We start from the raw sequence: 14,377 nt of genomic DNA, 5'->3' as shown, positions 1-14,377 counted from the left end.
CCAGGCTTGTTTGCTAAGGACGTATTAAGCTGCCGCAGCGAGTGGTGCGTGGTCCAGGAATTGCTGGCAGCCCCAACTGCTCACTTCTGCATAACTTTTTATTTTTTTCTCCTGTCTCTTTCAATTAATTTCCTATTAATTGGGTTTGGAATGAAGTTCTCAAATGACTGATAAATCTTCTTTAAGCTTAGGAGCTAATCGGTTTTGGAGGCGGGAGAGCGGGTGGTAATAGAGGAGGCAAAAAAGTGCATTAATTTGAGCAAATCTCTCAAATATGAACTGAAACAAATGTTAAATTGTCCTATTGGGTTAATAGGAAGAAAACCACTCTTTTAATACCACGAGTCCATCATCTTTCTGCAGTGTGTAGTGGTTGGTGTGAATATTGGTAAAGATTCAACCATGGGAGATGGTAGAACTCTTCTCCTAATAGTACTTCTGAACGTTTTATATTTTGTTTTGGCAAGGAATGAAGTGTTCTCCCTAAATCTTTAAGGACCCTGAACGCTGCTACTAATTAAAGCAGGTTGTATGCTATAGGGGACCCACTATTTAATTAAATTCCTTAGGAGCCTTTTGTTGCCTCCAGCATCTGAGAGTGCAAATGTGACTTTAAACTTTTATAAAAGTCTCTTGGTATCCTTGAGGAAAATAAATATATATATATATGTCTCTGTGTGTGTGTCACAAAGTGTTCAAGGGCTTAAAAGTAGAGGGGTTTTCAGCAGTGTGTTATCCTACAGGGATGGGGCTGAGACCGACCCTGCCTGGGAAGGTTATTTTTAGAAGGTTTCTGTAGTAATTTCCCAAGCTGGAAAAGTAAAGAAAGTCCTGGTGTTGAAGCAAAGAACTGGACTCGGTAGCCAATGTGACTATTTAGCAGGTATTCTTTATTGCAGCACTGGGGTCGCACCGGGATTTTCCTCGAGGTGCTCCCACCCAGCAGCGATTTCGAAGGATTTATATTTACATGAGCTTTTACATATTTGTGGTTTTTCCACAAAATGGTTAACATTAGCACGCCTATTCCTAGAACTACATAATCACACTACAGATTGTTTCACGGTCTTTGCTGCCATCGAGTGTCCTTTGTTAGTAATCGCAGCCACTCTGGTGGTCGTTGACTTCATCAGGTGGTACGATCTTCCTCTTCATCAGTTGTCTTCTAGATGAACCTGGATCATTATGTCCCCTGTTTTGCAAACTCGGCAGCTTGCACCTCTTCAAATTGGTTCTTTCTGGTTCTGTGATGATAGATTCTCTTCTTCCTACCTGACATGCTAAACTAACTTTGCATAATAACACATTTGTAACTGTCTCTGCTAATTTCTGTTTCTAGCCAATATATAAGCTTAAGAGGTTATAAGGTCTTAGGACATTTATAACTGTCTCCATTAATTCCTATCTCTAATTAACAGATGAGCTCAAAGGGGTCATAAGGTCTTAGGCAATCTTCTTCAAAGAGAGTTTAAGGCACACTGTTTTCTATTGCTCTTAATCAAATACCTACACGATTTAGCAGCAGTTTGGGTTTCTGATTCAATCCCCCCTTTTCAATGCGCTTGAGAATCCTTTTGTAACATTTCGTATTGTTCATACTTGGTTACCACTGGTAATACTCTAATTTTCTTGATGAAATTTCTTAGTCTGAGCCAAAATAATAGCTGCACCATTATGAAAGCAATCATTAAAACCAACACTACTAACAATGGGTGTATCAGTACATCCAATACTTTCGTAGCTGGAGGAGAATATCCAAAAAACAGTGATAGTCTTCATCCTTCTTTACTCTTTCAAAAACACGGTGTATCTCTTCTGTGTCGTGCTGAACAGTGATTAGAGTCTCGTGGCCACTGTTTCGGACTCGTTCGAGCAGCTGACGCAGGCCACCGTGTTGCAAAAGTTTCTTTACTAACGTAAGACTCATTCCAATGGGACTAGGCAACAAATCTCGAATTGGTGTATAATTAGCTTGCCATAATTGATAAGACGTAACAGGGGCTGTATAATTAAAATCACATCCTGCAACCCTACTGAAATTACAAATACAAACATTTGAGCGATTACTTGTGTTTACAATAGCGTTATCTACGACTATGGTATCACAAGGGGTTCTCATACAAACACATCCCTTTCCGATGTATATAAGTACAGTTTCAGTATGTTCATCATGATATATTTCAACATTACAAACATTCTGTTCAGTGTCAAGACAAATGTCTTGGGCTTTGGTGGTGTTACTCTCACAAATAAACCCTTGTTGTTTTCGTACAACACGCGCTAACATCAATGGTCTGCCGTTTGTTCCCATTCCATTGGGCCCACACTCTACATTCTAATGGATAAAGTATAGTTCCATTGTGATATAATCCTAGTGCAATGATTGGGTATACGGTATAGACTGAAGCATTGCTGATTGTTAAAACAAAAGCTGTAGCTTTACTGTTAGTCGAGTTGTAAGTCAAATTGACTAGGTGCCACCAAGATTGCAATTCTCTTTCAAATTCAGTTGCATTATCCCAGATCACTTTTTGAATTTCAGTGGGCAATGTACCTGCTTCACCTTCTCGTATAATTGCTGCTACTGTAGATTGCATCCACAGCTGAGCTTGAATACAGCTAAGAGCTAAAGAAACATTGGTTTGGGCTACACTGAGTGCATCCACTGTCAGTTGGTGACCCTTCTGATTAATCTTTTCCCACTGAGGCAATACATCAGATAAGAGCCATTGGTTAGTTCCTAATGCTGATAGAGAAGATCATAATGCATGTTGCAATTTGTTCAAATCATTTGTTGTCGTGCTCAATTTATTTGCAAGTACTTCAGCATCCATACTATTCAAGACTCCCAATCCTGTTCCTGTATGTCCTATATAAATTATGTCCTATAACTTGCATCACTAATTGTATCCGTTTGAGAGACGGATGATGGATTAAATAACATTTGTTGTTGGCCTGTATTTTTAATAACATAAGGGCCAATGTTGAAGAGGTAAGGAGTTAGACTAATGGGTGTCTGAGTAGGTACACCTTCAAAAGTTTGTTGGGGTATGGGTTCCGTGTCCTTTTCAGCGGGCCCAGATGTCATTGTGTCAATCATAAATTCAGATAATAATTCTATGCCTTTATAACCCCAAAGACAATACACTACTGTAGGTTTGGTAAAAGTAAAATTGTACCAGCAATCTGAATTTGGCTCCATTATTTTATAACATTCAGTATTACAGTTTCCCGATCTGGTAGAGTCCACGTGGTTTGTTTTAATTTCAGTTGGTCTATGGTGAGTAGGACCCATTGAGTACTCGGCAACCAATTTGTATTTGTTCTTTCGGTTTTCCCTATAGTCTGCGAACACTATTGTTTATATCCCAGCCCCATTCCTTTTCTGAGTATACTTCATTTCCATGCATAACTACAGTGGAAAGACTTAAATCTTTCAGCTCCGATCGGTTTCCCATACTCCCTGTATACCCAACGTGGGCTTGAGACCATGGTCATTCTACACTTCTTTGACCATAGATTAGTAGCAGCGTTGTTGAAGTTTGAAATATTAGCATGAACACAGCATTTCCATCTGACATCTTGTAGTACTATAAGGGAGAGAAAACGAAGATTAGAGTTGTTATTATTATTAACGTCTGAAAAACTTCAGCTTTGTTGGTCCCACAGATTCAGTAGTCCAGCATTCTTCTGGCGATTTCTTCACTCGAGAGTAGTGGATCCAAGCCAGCTACTCTTCAGTCTTGATCACTGTGAAGGTTGTTAGCAGCACTTGATATGGCCCATTCCACTTCTCTTCCAATGGTTTTCCTGTAAAATCTTTAACATAAACCCAATCCCCAGGTTTAAAAGGATGTACGGGCTGATCTAAACCTCTGGCCCAGGGGGCTAATAGAGTTTTCTCAAGCAAACTTAACTGTTTTCCCAGGTTTATTGAATATTGCTGTAAATAATTCTCGCCTAGTTGGGTAAGATCTCCAGCATACTGCAATTGGTATGGTCTTTCGTGCAAAATTTCAAAGGGGCTAACACTTTCCTTGGGCTTTGGCTTGGTTCGGATCCTAAGCAAGGCCAAAGGAAGCGCTTGATGCCAATACAAATTAGCCTCTTGACAAATTTTAGCCAATTGTTGCTTTATCGGATGATTCATTTTCTCCACCTGGCCACTAGCCTGTGGCTGGTATGGAGTATGTAACTGCCAGTTAATTCTTAAAATGTTACTGAACTTTTTTACCACCTTAGCACAAAAATGTGTACCCCTATCTGACGATACCACTGCTGGTACTCCAAATCGAGGTATGATCTCATGCAACAATACTTTTGTGACTTCTCTAGCTTTGTTTGTCCTACAGGGAAAAGCTTCTGGCCAGCCTGAAAAAGTGTCTGTCAGTACTAACAAATACCGATACTCCCCCCCTGCCCTTTTCTTGGGAGTTCGGGAAAATCTATTTGCCATTGTTGCCCCAGACTATTACCTTTCCCAATTACCCTGACACGTGTTCTGTTCTTTGTATTTGGCTTATTCTTTAGACAAACCTCACACCTTTGTGTGACTTGCTTCACTGTAGTATATAAATTTCGACACACCAATTTCTTAGTTAATTGTTTATACAGAGCATCTGCACCCCAATGGGTTTTTCTATGTTCTTCTAAGACCAATTTCCATAGTACTCCCGATGGTACTATTATTCGTCCATCTGGAACGTAAAACCACCCATCGTTTCCTTCACTTCCTTCCATATCGTTAATCAAAATTTTATCTTCCTTTGAATACCTTTCCAATTTTGAATCAAAAATCAGGGATTTGGAGCTTACCGTCTGGAATCAAAGGTGATATTACTTCTGCCTTATCTGCAGCCTTCCTGGCCTCAGGATCTCCCAATTTGTTACCAGTTTCCTGGTCAGTATTACCTCTTTGGTGTCCTTTACAGTGCACGATAGCCACTTCTTCTGGAAGATTCACAACTTCCAGCAATTTCAGCATTTCTGCAGCATGTTTAATTTGTTTTCCTTGGGCAGTAAGGAGTCCTCGTTCTTTCCAGATGGCACCGTGAGCATGCACAACCCCAAAGGCGTATTTTGAATCTGTCCATATATTTATTTTCCTTCCTTTTGCCAGCTCTAGTGCTCGAGTTAAGGCGATAATTTCAGCCTTCTGAGCAGATGTTCCTGGAGGTAGTGACTTAGCTTCAGTCACCTCTCTGGTGGTGGTTACAGCATACCCAGCCTTGTGCTGTCCTTGCTTCACAAAGCTGCTCCCGGCCGTGTACCAGGAGTCTTCTGCATCCATTTTCAGCAGTTTTCAGCACTAGCCGTTTTTCCGTTTTGGACATAACATCCAACAACAAATCTACGTCTTTCCAGTCCGGATCCTGGTTTTTAACAATCAACTCGTACCTTTTAGTCACCCCTGCCAGATCATCGCGATACCCTTTCGCAACCTCTCTCCACGAATCTAAATCATTCATAGTAAATGGAACCCTGATTTGAGCAGGTCCAGTAGGACCCGTTGCTTAGTGTAAAGGTGCCAGCGTTGGAACCCTGGTGTTCTGCTCGCTACGGGTTCTGGCTGTGATCGGGGCAAATCCTCCCTTTGCACCCCCTTCCTCCCCGCTGGCCGTCTCATCCTCCTCCGGAGGAGAAGGAGGGCTTGGAGGCTTTGGATCTGCTACAGGAGAAGGACCCCTCTCTTCAGGAGGGGACAAGTAATCTTCTATCTTCTCAGGTCCTTCATTCTTTCTATCTAAAGTTTTTAAACATCTCTGTCCTATATCACACGCCGAACAACACCACCACAGCTTTCCGTGCTCTTTCTTTCTTTCCTTTTCTAATGCCAACACCAACGGATCTTGTGGAGCCAAATTCATGCCACGTTCTTTCTGCCACTCTGGATGATTTCACGAAGTGATAAACATATCGGCATACATTACTTCATCCCATTTTTCTTCACGTCTCAAAAACAGCATCAGTTGCAACAAAGCGTTATAATTCAAGGTACCGTTAAATGGCCATTCCTCCCCATAATCAAGCTTATACACTGGCCACCACTGATTACAACATTTTATCAAGGTTTTTCTGTTAGTGGCACCACCCGGTGGACCTCCAATCTCTTTCCAATCATCTAAAATACAGCCTAACGGGCTCTTTTTAACGATACCACCACTCTGCTGTCCCCCCATGTTATTTCTTAATTCCTGTTTCCACAAAGTACTCTCACCAAGTCACCACCTCAATCAATCTTATCCCACAAAAACTATCCACGTACGCCTGTAATACCCAATGCAAAATAGGCTTACACCCTTCACAAATTTAACAGTCCCAAGGTATACATAAAGCACAAACACACAGTTAAGGCGTGCACGGATCTTTCAAAAAAAAAAAAACAAATACAATAACAACAATAGATGCACCAGAGCTATCCCAATACACCACGCGGCTGCAGTTGCATAAAACATCAATCTCAATATCGCCTTTTGTCCTGGTTTTGACCGGATTGACCAAGCAGAAGGACAGCTGGCCCTTCCCTACCCCCTCTAAGAAAAAGAGAGGAGAGGAAAAGAGAAAGAGATTTATGAGTGTAGAAAAAAACTAAACTACTTTAAGGAAAATATTAATAAATAATGAAATAATAAATAATAATAAGAAAAAGAAAAGGAAAAAAAAAAGTATAAAGTCTATACAAAACTGTATCAAGCTCCCAGGATGATGATCACGTCACCAGCAGGCACAGGAAAAAGTCCCAGACTGGACTCAGTGACGGACAGGAGCTGGATTCTAGATCTGGAGTCAGGAATGCTCCGATTGGGATCAAAGGCAGGCGAGCAGACAGGGTCCTCCTCAGATGCCAGCCAGCGAAGAAAGAGAGTTGACCCTTTGATCCCTCAGCTTTTATACTGAGCATGATGCAGATGGGATGGAATCCCCTGTTGGTCGGTTTTGGGTCACCTCTCCTGCCTGCTCCTCCCTATGGGTGGGACCCCACTACGCTTTTCCACTTCCGACCCTCCAACGGGGCAAATAAGGAAGTTACCTGACCTTGGTTGTTACAGCAATAAGTATAAGCAAGGGCCTCTCTGCACACCATTCCGTGGTATAATCAGGTCTTACCACTATTATCACTATAATCTTGGTCTTATCACTGCGAGAGTGAAGTTTTCTGAACAACATGCTGTTCATTTCAGAGTTTAGTTAGTTAGAAGAGGCCCAGCTAAGATGTAAAATTACAGAACAGAAAAGTTGGTTCTGTTTTACTTCGAACTGGGACACCTTTCCAACCAAAACCTCCCCAAAACGTACTAATGAGGTGCTAACAAAACAAATCGAACACCAGCAAAATCAATAGGACCACATAAAACATATACACTAAAACAAGACACACAGATAGGTTTTACTAATTACCATATCAAACAAACAAATGGTTACAATACAAATTACGGAGGTTACAGATAACTTCTGGGGCCTCTAACCCCAAAGCAGGGACTTTAACCCCAATTTAGGTTGCCCACAAAACCCAAAGGACACCTGTGAGGCGCAAGAGCCCGGCATACGCTCACCCTGCATTTTAAAGTGACCACTTAAGGGTAGCGCAGCAACCAAACGGCCCGGTCCCAAACCCAAAAGTTAGATTTTTAAAGAATACCTTTCTTAGATGGTCCTTGTCCATCCCCGCAGTGATCGAGGAGTCTCTCCAGAGAAATCTCCGGGGGTACCCAAGAGAGTCCTAATCTCAATGGCTCCTGCAGACGGGCAGAGGGGGTCCCATCTGGATCGCCAATCTGAAGCAAAGAACCAGACTCGGTAGCCAATGTGAATATTAAGTAGGTATTCCTTATTGCGGCGCTGGGGTCACACCAGGATTTTCCTCGAGGTGCTCCCACCCAGCAGCGATTTCGAAGGGTTTATCTTTACATGAGCTTTTACATATTTGTGGTTTTTCCACAAATTGATTGACGTAAGCACGCCTATTCCTAGAACTATTTACAGAATGACATTACAGATTGTTTCACGGTCTTTGCTGCCATCGAGTGTCCTTTGTTAGTAATCGCAGCCACTCTGGTGGTCGTTGATTTCATCAGGTGGTCGTATCTTCCTCTTCATCAGTTGACCTCTAGATGAACCTGGGTCGTTATGTCCCTTGTTTTGCAAACTCGGCAGCTTCAAATTGGTTCTTTCTGGTTCTGTGATGATAGATTCTCTTCTCTTCTTCCTACCTGACATGCTAAACTAACTTTGCATAATAACACATTTGTAACTGTCTCTGCTAATTTCTGTTTCTAGCCAATATATAAGCTTAAGAGGTTATAAGGTCTTAGGACATTTATAACTGTCTCCATTAATTCCTATCTCTAATTAACAGATGAGCTCAAAGGGGTCATAAGGTCTTAGGCAATCTTCTTCAAAGAGAGTTGAAGGCACACTGTTTTCTATTGCTCTTAATCAAATACCTACACGATTTAGCAGCAGTTTGGGTCTCTGATTCAGTGTTGGAAGGGGCTGAGTTGTCCCAGCTCCCCTACCACGGAACAACGTGAATCGTGGTGGCATTTCTTATCTGGTTCCTTGTTTTTCTGGGTTTTGACTTACCTGCGGTGCTTAATGGCAGAGTAGTTGGTCCAAAGAGTTTCATCTCCTGGTGTTTGACAGATGAAAATCTCTGTTGTCCTAAACGTCTGTTTGGTCTGATTTTTTTCCCTAACCTTTTTCTCCCCCAGCCTCCAAGCTCTCTCCCTTCCTCCCTGGCTCCATCCCAACTCCTTGTTTTATTCTGCATCTTCCCAGCGCAGACATATGGAAATACCTGTGCACAGAAATAACTTCCTACCCGAGTAAATCTCTCCTCGAACCGGTTGTTGTAACGAGCTCGGCTGGGATGCGGGAGGTGGTTGAAAGGAGTTCTGTTGAGCTGGCTGAGCAGAGGTGCTGCTCCTCTTTTGGGGGTTATTTCAGTGTATTACGGTGATATGTTGTATGTGGTGCTGGGTGATACCTCATTATTAGAATATTAGGAAACGCAGCGTGGGCTGAAACGCCCGTCGTGGATCATCTAATTTAAATAGAAATAGGTTGGACCCATGAGTGTGCGTGGAGACGAGTCCCGCTTGGGATGGTGCTATCATCTTCTAGCAGCTTTTGTAATATAGACAGCTCTTGGTGGCTTTGTGGGGTTATTGTGGTGGGTTTGGGGTTGATTTTTAGTTTTATTCAAGTAGAGGAATGACTTGTAGGGCTGCGCTGCTTGCAGTGCCGCGAGTGCAAGGAGCATCGTGGGGGCTCCCTCGAGAGCGGCGCTTCCTCAGGGCGGAAAAGTATGCAAAGTCCTTCCTATGATGAAAAAGCAATATTTGTATTCGGATGCCTAAATCGGGTATGATTTTGGTGGGGTGGGGTGTATCTGGAGCAGGGACCCGCAGAGCGTTTCTGCAGCAATGCCAAGAACCAGGTTCAAGGCTGGGCAAAGCACTTAAAGAGCAGAAATTTCTCAAGTCCCTTGTGCTACGTCATATTTCTGTAATTCTCCCTGGTTTTACCACACTTCCAGCAATCTGTCCGTGTGTTGGTGCTCAGCCAGCATCCCTCGCTGGGGCGTGGGAGAGGGAAAACATGAAGGTCCTGGTTTCATCTTGCATCCTGTGGTGCCCCCAATCCCCCAGCCCTCCTGCTCTGTCCCCTCGTCCCCACGCAGCATCGTTGAGCTGGAAGGGGGGAGACGCTGGGGCGAGCCGTGCCCTGGGCTGGTGGGAGCGCTGCAGGAATCTGCCTCGCTGCTAAAAATAAAGCTGGTTGTGGTTTATTTATCCTGGAAAGGGAGGAGTAGGTTTTTCCTGTGCCAGGTCCCAAGGCTGCGGTAGTAGTTTGGCTCCCAAATCTCGTTTTCCAGGGGCTGAGCTGCTCCGTGGAGGGTGGGCAATGATGTGGAGATGTGCTGGGTATTTTTGGGGATGCAGCAATGGGGGTGAATTGGGTGTCTACTCCCAGCCCAGCCCCTGGGGTTGTCATTTTGGTACTTAATTCTCAAAAAATAAAAGAGATGGAGGCAAGGGGGCTGCCGCGCTTGAGCCGTCTTCTCTCCCCCCAGCCATGAAAGCTGACCGCAAGCGCTTGAAGTCGGAGAAGACAGACCTGGTGAGCCAGATGCAGCAGCTGTACGCCACGCTGGAGAGCCGCGAGGAGCAGCTCCGCGACTTCATCCGCAACTACGAGCAGCATAGGAAAGTGAGTGTAGGAGCCCAGCACCCGAGGTCTTGGGGCACCGGGCGGGGGGGGGGAACTGGCAGTGGCGTGAGTGACAAAACCCGGGTTGCAATCGGGTAAAAAACTCCCCAGAGCTCTTGCAAGGGCCGGACCGCAGCAGGTTAAGGATAAAGAGATACCAGAGGAATCAAGACCAGGTTGGATGGGGCTTTGGGCAACCTGGTCCGGTGGGAGGTGTCCCTGCGCAGAGCAGGGGATTGGAACTGGATGATCTTTAAGGTCCCTTCCAACCCAAGCCATTCTATGAAAATGGGTCAGCGAGCCAGAGCTGGGAAATCTAATGTAATTTTAAGCAGGTTGCACAGTGAGCATCCCTTTTCGGGGGACTGGTTACATCCCACATCTCCCTGCCAGCGCACAGGGCTCTTGAGAGTGACACCCAAAGGTGCCACTTGCAGTCAAGTGGCCCCGGAGGGGCTTATGGCAGAGAGGTCTTTCCCTTCACGTGGGTTTCCCCTTCCTGGACGTGGAAATCCCATGGGCGCGTGGAAAACCCACGGGCAAATGGTTTTGCCCTTTCTGACGGCTGCCCTGTCCCGGCAGGAGAGCGAGGATGCGGTGAAAGCCCTGGCAAAGGAGAAGGACCTCCTGGAGAGGGAGAAGTGGGAGCTGCGGCGACAAGCCAAGGAGGCGACGGACCACGCCAGCGCCCTGCGCTCCCAGCTGGACCTGAAAGACAACCGCATGAAGGAGCTGGAGGCCGAGCTGGCCATGGTGAGCTGGAGAACGCGGCGGGCACGACTCCGGGGCCAGCCCTGCGCCGCTGCTGTTCAATATTTATCACAGCGTTGCATTTAAGCGTTGGCTGCAGTTGCTGCATGCGTGTGTTCGCTGCTGTTGTTGCGTTATTCCAACATTGGCAGGAAAAAATAATCCGAAATGAGCTGGATATTCTCAGTGCAGGGAGCAACAAAATTTGGGTTTTTAATTGCAAAAGGGAGGGTGGTTTTGTTGCAGCGTGTTGCTGGTGGTTCTGCTGCTCTGGAAGACGTTCATGTGGTTTCCCTCCCTCCCCATCACCACCACCCTTGGTGTCCTTCCCCAGGCCAAGCAGTCCCTGGCCACGCTGACCAAGGACGTCCCCAAGCGCCACTCCTTGGCCATGCCAGGGGAGACGGTGCTGAACGGCAACCAGGAGTGGGTGATGCAGGCTGACCTCCCGCTGACGGCCGCCATCCGGCAGAGCCAGCAGACCCTCTACCACTCCCACCCCCAGCACTCGGCCGACCGGCAAGGTGAGCCCCCCCGCCACGGATCAGCAGGTCCAGGGAGGTGATTCTACCGCTCCGCTCCACTCTGGTGAGACCCCACCTGGAACTCTGTGTCCAGCTCTGGAGTCCTCGGCACAGGAAGAACATGGACCTGTTGGAGTGGGTCCAGAGGAGGCCACGGAGATGCTGGGAGGGCTGGAGCCCCTCTGCTGTGAGGACAGGCTGAGAGAGTTGGGGGGGTTCAGCCTGGAGAAGAGAAGGCTCCAGGGAGACCTTAGAGCCCCTTCCAGTCCCTCAAGGGGCTCCAGGAAAGCTGGGGAGGGACTCTTGATCAGGGAGGGGGGCCATAGGACAAGGGGGAAGGGTTTGACACTGAAAGGGGAGATTGAGATGAATCTGAAGTTCTTTGCTGTGAGGGTGGTGAGAGCCTGGCCCAGGTTGCCCAGAGAAGCTGTGGCTGCCCCATCCCTGGAGGGGTTCAAGGCCAGGTTTGAGGGGGCTTGGAGCAACCTGGTCTGGTGGGAGGTGTCCCTGCCCAGGGCAGGGTGGTGGGACTGGGTGGTCTTTAAGGTCCCTTCCAACCCAAACCATTCTGTGACTCTGTGTTCGGAGTGTGGGGTCAAACCTGTGTCGGGCAGCTGCCTTATTCCCCCATAGAGGGGGGAAAAAAATGGGCAAAACATCCCAAAAACGGGGGGTTTGTAAGTGTGTGGGGTCAGGTTTGGTGGCGTGATGTTAACTCCCTGGTTTTCCACCCCTGCTTTCCAGCGGTCAGAGTGAGTCCCTGTCATTCCCGGCAGCCGTCCATCATCTCCGATGCCTCCGCGGCCGAGGGCGACCGGTCGTCCACGCCGAGCGACATCAACTCGCCCCGGCATCGAACGCATTCGCTCTGCAACGTAAGGCACTATGTGATGGGGGGGGGGGGGGGGGCTTGCTTTCCCGCTGCAGGGGGGTCCTGCTGTTGGGGGGACAGACTCTGGGGATGCTGCGGGTCCTCCACTTCCAAAAACTGTGGAGTTTTTTGGGGGTGGGGTATGGGTTGGAGGTTTGCTGACCTGGAGAGCTGCTTTCCTGGGGTTTATCCTAGCCCCACAGCGATTCAGCTGCCAGAATAAACTGCTTTTTACTGGGATTGGGGGGGGTCCCGGGCTGGCTTGGGGCTGCTGAAATTGAATCCGTCTCTTTCTGCCGCAGGGGGACAGTCCTGGACCGGTACAGAAGAACTTGCACAACCCCATCGTACAGGTAGGGCACAAAGCCCTGTTTAAATCCCGCTCGCGAGACCCGGTCTTGTGCTAGTCCGTGATTTGGGTGGGCTCAGGGACATTGATTTGGGTTGTTTTTTAAAAAAAAGAGCAGAAGCCATCCTGCAATGTAAGCCTGGGATGTCTCAGATTGCTATGATTTGCCCCAAAATCCAGGTAATGCCATAGGTGGTTGCTATGCTCGGGGCCCATCGTGGTCTTTATTTTGTTTTTTTTTTTGTAAAGCCGAGCCTAGATCAGGTTAATCTGCTGTATTGGACCCTAAAATGTTGGGTAATTTTTGTAAGCCATGGACAAACCTTTGCTCTGATCTTTACAACCCTGAACCAATTGAATTAAGAAGCCAAACTCCCAGAAATGTGGGGAAGGGGCCCAATTTCCCCGGAAATTCCACCACATGTATTTCGGGAATGTATTTTTATTTTGGTCCAGGACCTTAACAGTGCTCTGGAGTTGGACCCAAATATTTTTCTGGGACACGGACCCCGTGGTCCATCCATCATCCTTGGCGTGGGATGGGTTATGGGTGGGTGGACATCACCTGGTGGATGAAAAACTCGGTGGCCAAACCCCTGTCTTCTCCCCACCCTTCCCCCCCACAGTCTCTAGAGGACCTGGAAGACCAAAAACGGAAAAAGAAGAAAGAGAAGATGGGCTTCGGCTCCATCTCCAGGGTGTTCGCCCGGGGGAAGCAGCGCAAGTCCCTCGACCCCGGCCTCTTCGACGGTACGGCCCCCGACTACTACATCGAGGAGGACGCGGACTGGTGACCCCCCCAGCGCCGGGCGAGCGCCGGGAGCCTCTCCCCGGCCCCACCGTCGCCGATGTACATACCCCCACCCCGGCCCTGCCTGTGGACGTGTTACCTGTCGTCTTGGGAGCGATGCAGCTGTGTCGTAAATTCATTTTTTTCCCCCCTTTTTTTCTTTTTTTGTGTTTTTATTCTCCCCATTCTGGTAACTCCTTTGTTGTCGCTTCAGTTTGTCAGTTCGGGTTGGGTTTTTTTTTTGTTGTTGTTGTTGGTTTTTTGTTTTGTTGGTTTTTTTCTTCGTCGTCGTTTTATTATTTCCTCCTCCTTCTTTTGACGAAACTTGAAACTTGAAGGACTGCTGTGTCTCTTGTAAATACCAGAAATATTGTGCACTTTGTGCTTTGTGACGTCTCTTGTCCGAAACCCGCTGTTTTTCTGGAGCCCAGCCCGCGGGATGTCCTCGCTCGGGGACGAAGGACCTGCCCAGCTGAGGGACCTTAAGAGAGAAAACACACACACACACACACACCAAGAAAAAAAGAAGAAAAAATATCTCATTTGCTGTGATGTCTTCCTGACCGAACCCCGCGGAGGTGACACGGGCTGGTTGTTACCGCCTGCCGGTCTGGAAATAAGTGTTTTAACGTTTTCCTTTTTAGTTGTTTTAATTTATTTGCACAAACCCAGAGGAGCTATTCTAACTAAATTATTGCAGAAGTTTTTTGGGATTTTTATATTTTTCCACGTCGGTTGGGATGGGGCGGGGAGGAGGAAGGGTGTGTTTGTACTGTAACTGTACTGTCCTGGGAAGCTGCTGCCGGGGGGCGGGGGGGCTGGAGCCGTGGACCCCCCCCCCCTCCCTGGGCTCCCTCGGCTCCAGATGCCCCAGGAGCACT

At 46.9% G+C, this 14,377-nt stretch overlaps 1 protein-coding gene across 1 annotated transcript in view; it reads left to right on the top strand.

Moving 5' to 3' along the window:
- Window positions 1–14,011, top strand: part of KAZN (kazrin, periplakin interacting protein) — a 103,949-nt gene extending 89,938 nt beyond the window's left edge. The window contains exons 3-8 of the mRNA XM_074161616.1: window positions 10,076–10,212; window positions 10,795–10,965; window positions 11,297–11,486; window positions 12,231–12,361; window positions 12,660–12,710; window positions 13,333–14,011. Of these exons, the coding sequence (XP_074017717.1) occupies window positions 10,076–10,212; window positions 10,795–10,965; window positions 11,297–11,486; window positions 12,231–12,361; window positions 12,660–12,710; window positions 13,333–13,500 (848 nt within the window). The 3' untranslated portion in view covers window positions 13,501–14,011. The remainder of the gene's footprint in view (window positions 1–10,075; window positions 10,213–10,794; window positions 10,966–11,296; window positions 11,487–12,230; window positions 12,362–12,659; window positions 12,711–13,332) is intronic.
- The last annotated feature ends 366 nt before the right edge of the window (window positions 14,012–14,377 follow it).

Source organism: Numenius arquata, chromosome 20 (genome assembly GCF_964106895.1).
Source record: "Numenius arquata chromosome 20, bNumArq3.hap1.1, whole genome shotgun sequence".
NCBI lineage: Eukaryota > Metazoa > Chordata > Aves > Charadriiformes > Scolopacidae > Numenius > Numenius arquata.
Note: the sequence above shows the minus strand (reverse complement) of the source record. Positions and strands in the feature narration are given on the sequence as shown.